The sequence below is a fragment of the Sylvia atricapilla genome, chromosome 2 (assembly GCF_009819655.1).
Source record: "Sylvia atricapilla isolate bSylAtr1 chromosome 2, bSylAtr1.pri, whole genome shotgun sequence".
NCBI lineage: Eukaryota > Metazoa > Chordata > Aves > Passeriformes > Sylviidae > Sylvia > Sylvia atricapilla.
Window position 1 is genome coordinate 12559847 of NC_089141.1, and position 6000 is coordinate 12565846.

General features: G+C 39.0%; 1 protein-coding gene across 2 annotated transcripts in view; it reads left to right on the forward strand.

The window, feature by feature from the left end:
* EPHA6 (EPH receptor A6) overlaps positions 1–4246 on the forward strand; it is a 366464-nt gene extending 362218 nt beyond the window's left edge. For both annotated transcript variants that reach the window (XM_066340828.1, XM_066340827.1), the window contains 2 exons: positions 284–433; positions 3363–4246. In XM_066340828.1, coding sequence (XP_066196925.1) covers positions 284–433; positions 3363–3477 — 265 coding nt within the window. In that variant the 3' untranslated portion in view covers positions 3478–4246. The remainder of the gene's footprint in view (positions 1–283; positions 434–3362) is intronic.
* The last annotated feature ends 1754 nt before the right edge of the window (positions 4247–6000 follow it).

Genomic DNA, 6000 nt, shown 5'->3' on the forward strand with positions numbered 1-6000 from the left:
CAAAAATAAGAGCACTGGGAGAGGTCTTTTCTTTAGTGTGTTACTGAGCTGCAGTTCTTTAAGAAAACATATTGTTTAAGTCGTGCAGCTTGGCAGACTGACATGATTTATAAGTTTTAGACAACAGGTTAAAGAGATCCTCAGTTAAGGTTTGACCTTTACAGCTCAGACTCCTCTCTCATTCCTTCTGCCTTTTAGTAAAAGCTGTATCTACCAGGGTAAATTGGTGTCATATTTTGTATTGCTTGGTAACCTTTGCTCTTTTTTGTTTGGTTGTTTACAGAATGCCAGATTCACCTGGTGAAGTTCCAGAATATCCTTTGTTTGTTTCAGTCAGCGACTGGCTGGATTCCATAAAAATGGGTCAGTATAAAAATAACTTCATGGCAGCAGGTTTCACAACTTTGGATATGGTTTCAAGAATGAATATTGAGTAAGTATATAATCTATTATCCCTACAGTGACTAATTAATCTGAATTTGTATGCTACGGACACACTAATATTGTGGAGTATGGAACAGTGCTTTCATTTCTTTTCCTCCCTCAGCTAACAAAAGACAAATACAGTTATTTACCGAAACAACACAAGAGAATTGTATGATGGAGAGACCCAGAACTGATAGATGTGCCCTGTGACCACACCAAATACAACCAAAGGCCAGGCAGCGTGTTTCTTGGGGAATCAGTTTTGATCTACACCACTGAAATCGGGGCAAAATATTGTCTTACTTTGATATGAGCATCATCAAGTCTTTTCAAGTCCTCATGAAGAAGTTTTTCCAACTATCTCTGACACCACCCAATTGGTTTTATTCAATGCAAACCCTGCAGTCAATATATTGTGTTTGGGCAAACTATGGATTGATATGAAGATGAGCATGAGATCTGTTTTTCTCTTTATTCCCTTCCCATGAATTCCCAATCCTTTATTTGACCCCAGGACTGCTTGTTTTAATGGTAGCTGTCAGTTAAGATTGAGGTATTTTATGTTTAAAGTTAGGACTGATTTTCTCCTGTGTGCATCACTTCAAATTTACCTACATTAAACTCCATCTACTCCATTATGGCATAATCACTTAGTCTTATGAGATCCTTCCAAAACTCTGCACAGCTGCCCCTTTCTCTTCCTACCCTAAACAATTCAGCCTCTCCTGCTGAATTTTTCATCTTTTGCTCACCTGTCATCCCAGACCATTTACTGGTTTGTTGAACAATAATGTTCAACATTATCCCAGTGAGGGTCCCTGCAGATTTGCATTAATAACTGCATTGTAAAACCTGACAATTTACTGCTCAGCTCTTGTCTTTAAACCAGTTATTTAGTCATGTAAAGACCACATTATGCTACATGTTATGTTATACCCTATATTACATAGAAGTTGCTCCTCATTTTCATTATAAAGCTTTTGTGAGGAGTATTCTCTAAAGCTTTTGGAAATCCAAGTGAGGTGTATCAAATGGATCATCTCCATCTATTGGAAACAAGTAATTTTATAAAACAGAACTTTTATTTGCAAAAGCCATGGTGACTCAAGTAGCTCATTTATCCAAGCATCCAATAATTTTGTATTTTCCTGTAGTTCCTCTTATGCCCTGTAATGATCACAGACTCATGGGTCTGTAGTTCCCCAGATCTTCCCTGGAAACACTGTGTCTGGCACCGTGCTCCATACTTCAGGCACCAGGAAATTTTTTAACATGTGGAGCACAGCTGGTAACTCCGTTTCTCACAACCCTGATAGTAAGTCCTTTATTTCATCTTCACTTTCTTTCGGAACTTTTGTCTGGATATAATCTTGTCTGGACTTGCACTGTTGCTTGTTTGAATTTGTCCTATAATCCCTCCTGCAGTCACTTCAGATACGCTGGCAAGTCCCTCAGAGAGATCTGGCATGGAAGTCATTTCAGTTTCTTCCACAGTGAATCTCAACTCAAATGGTTATGTCTTCCAACAGTGGCCACTCTTTCAGTGATCTTTTATGCCCAACTCATCATTAGGCTTTACACATTTTACGGGAGGTTTCTTGTACCCAGTGCGTTTGCAAAAGGATTTATTATAAATTTTATTTTTTCTATTTTATTTTTTCTATTTTATTTGTTGGGGGATTTTTTTCTGTTTGTTCCTCAAGTTCCTTTCTAGTCTGCCTTTCTGTGCTTTTACAGCTAATCTAAGGTTATCATACTTCCACTTCCTTTAAATACCATTTCAAAAATTTTTTAAAGATTCCCTCTCTCTTCAAATAATCTGTGTTACACAAGACCTGCTGGCTTCTTCCTGTGCTTTATCAGGCCTTCCTTGATAAATGCTAAGCACTGGTCTTGCATTTCTAAGGCCACTCTCCACTGTGAAGCTTTATTCTTTACACTGACTCCTTTTAGCTTCTCAGATGCTCAGTATTTTTGCTGACCTCAGGTGTTGTGTATCATGCCCCACAAGAATGTTAAGCCTAAGCACATAATAGTTGCAAGCTCTCCAGTGGTTCCTCAGCTGGAGAAAGCAGATATCTAGAACTGCATATCTGAAACTCATGAAGGTCATGCCTTATCCCATGAGCTCCTTTACCAATTGTGTCATACAGTTTTTGAGGATAAACAGGCAATATCTCTGTATGTCCCAGTGTGAGATTTGCATAATTGACAAATCTGGCATATCTGAAGTTTCCTGTCCTCAGCTCCTCTGTGATCTGTCTCAGATCTTGCAGCTGGGGGTGTTTATAGAAAAACAAAGTTGGTGGATTGTGCTGAACTCTGGTGGCTGTTGAGTTCATTTCTGCCAAGGAGTCGAGCCCTGTGAATGACAAGAGCTACCCACTCTAGGGTGCAAGGCTAGATGAGATGAAGGGAAACTAGGAGGGAAATCAGAGTCAGTCTGGAAGATTCACTGCTAATTTGATCTTTAGACCATCTCTCACTACCTCACTACCACTCCCCAAATCATCAGAAGCACAGCCTCTGTTACTTCTGCCTCAGAACTGCAATACTGAGTTGTATAAGCCTCAATCCTTTTCAAGTATGAGTGAGAAATGGTTGCTGCAATCACATTACTAACAATGGGCTATTAGAACTCACCTCTCTGTTAAGTTCTTGAGATCTGGAAAGATTAATTGACCATTAGTATCACAAAAGCCATAAGTGCTCTAAGTACATTTTTTATTATATTCTGTTTTTAAATTACTGGTTTTTTTTTAAATTGAAATAGAAAGATGCAGAAAAATTGAACATTTGTATCTTTCTTATATGCTGTGGTCAGGCAGGTAAACTGTCCTGGAGTCCTAGAGAAGAAGTCATCATATAATTATATTCTTTTGTGCACCAGAGGCTTTATTATATTTGCATCCAAGATGAAACTTTTTATCTTGCAGTGACATTAGAAGAATTGGAGTTGCACTCATTGGACACCAGAGACGAATAGTCAGCAGTTTACAGACTTTGCGGTTACACATGATGCACATACAGGAGAAAGGATTTCATGTATGAAAGTAATAGAAGCAACTGTGTTTTGTGCCTCAGCATTTCTAAAATGGAAAAATATTCTCATTCTTCCCTCCTGCTCTTCCCAACTTCAAGAACTGCAGTCTCCAGTTCAGACTATTCAAGTACTTCTATGTTAATGCTTCCAAGCAGGAATTTTTAATCACACTGCACAGCTCCTCCACCAGTTCTCTGCTGATAAAATCCTGGCCTACTGCAAGACTCTTGCTACACATTGATGAATAACTCAGCATGGATGTGTAACTTTGTATAACAGTATTTGGGAAACTTTCATGGACTTACTTGAAAGTAGTAATCTCTTTGGCCTGGTGTGGCTTCTTTATCGATGTATTTAGAATTTGCTGGTAGATCAAAAAGTATTTGACTTCCTTCATGTTCTGTGACCATGTAACTTCCAATGCCAAATGTGCAATCAAAAAGAAGTTTAACATAAATATTTATTTTATCTCCTAATTAAATCCAAATGTATGTGTCCTATCATTATATTATTTTCTAATTGTTTGGATGCTGGTAAGCTGGTGCCTCAAAACATTAGTATTGTTTGCAGAAATGACCGATGATTTTATGTAGCAAGTTTTCATTGTGTGGATAATTGGAAGCATAGTGAGAGTAATCTGTTTGAAATCTTAAAGAAGGTTCTTGATTTTCAATTACTTTAGCACTCGACACTTTTTATGCTTTAAATTTTAGATTAGGTTGGAAAACTTGTTTATCCTTGGGATTCCTCACCACCCTACAACCCTGGTTTGTTTTTTTTAAAAACAAACATTTTCTTCTACAACAAACATCCAGCATTTGCTTCTACTACTGGAAAACTGGTTGTAGCATTCCCATGGCCACATGTAAAACATGGTTGTCAGCTCTGTTGTGGCACACAGATTTCAGAAAAGCTTTCTGTTTCAAACATGCAGGTCTCTGCTGTTGGCTAGGGAATCATCTCCAGCAGCAGCAGCAGAGCTCAGAGGGCCAGCCATGGGTGAGGTGATGGGATCATTCCCGTGGGAGCAGGCCAGCCATATCCTCCTCCAGCCTAGGGCAGCCCTAGAGCCCCACTGCTGCTGGAAGTTACAGGTTGCAGGATGCAGTGACCTTACCCAAAAGCAGAAAAGGAGATGCAGGACAGCAGTGTGGTAATATGTTGCCTTGAGTCTACTTCTAACTGCTTTTAGAAGTTAAAAAGCAAACTCTGCTGAAATGGAGCTCTGGTCATTCCAGACCAGATCTTCATTTATAGTACAGATCTCTAAAGGACATCTGAGGTATTACCTTTAGAACCCTTCAATAGCCATATTTACATGCAAGAAAACGTCAGCAAAGACCTAACATAATATTTGTACCTCTCTAAGACTTCCAGCTTCCATGTTTTACTCAGACAACTGACACAGCTGTACTGGGCTACATTTGCAAACCTTTGCATGGGATATGCACTCCTGGGCACAGGGGCATGGCCACGTGCTGTGGGAGCCCCACAGATCTGCAATGCATGTCACATGTAACCCTGTGCAGACACTTCTCTTCATTCCTGTGTCCTTTGGAGGGTGTTTCTTGAGTTCCCTGGCATTCCAACACACTCAAGCATTACAGCTCTTCTGTTAAAACGTGCATTTGGGTGATTAGTATAATCTATGTGTATATCAAAAGGAGCTAACTGCTTTGTGTAATCATAATGGTATTTACTGCTTCATTTTAGTTTGTAAATCATAAGATATTTCCTATGTCTTGGAAAAGGCTGCCATTGTATATCAGTGACAAAGAATGAAAATCAGAAAGCAACTCAGAAAAGATTATGCTTCCAACCAGATCACAGAGTAAGACACACAAAGCCTGATTCACTTTTATCAATTTATGTTGGAATAATTGCATTAATTTAGGTGAGACAACAGTAATGCACTAAGTAAATCTTTCTTTCATTAAAAAGAAAAGGGCAGATGTAACTGAGGAGCAAGTTTTCTAAAGATCAGGAGTCACTGGTGTTCTACAATGCCAATTTGATGAGCTTGTTTAAAGAAAGGCAGCTTCAGTCCTATTGTAGCTCCAAAGGTAATTTTGTCAGTAGGAGTATTCCCCCTGAACTCATCAGTCTGGCACAAGGATGTGAGTTTTGCAGGATCACAGCCCTTCAGTGGGGAAAAAACCATATGTTCTTTTCTGTGACTGTCACTTGAAAAATTTTGCCTGAATTCCACATCTGAATAAATTTTTGATAGAGGTGCTCTTACAGAAAGAAAACGTTTCTAAAAATACTAACACATCACTGAGTAATTTAAAAGTGGATTTTGCTTCATCATCTGATTATCCATCTTGCCTATCAGTCCTTCCATGGCCAACAACAGGACATCTGTGCACTGAGCCTTTGTCACAGTGAAATCCATTACCGAGGAGGTATGACTCTGTTATTTGTTAATGGGGTTTCAAAATCATTCACAGTTGACCCAAACCATGTATGTGCACTTGTAGATTGTCTTTTGCCAGTTTTTTCATTCCTGGTAGTGAGAATGCAGAACTGAC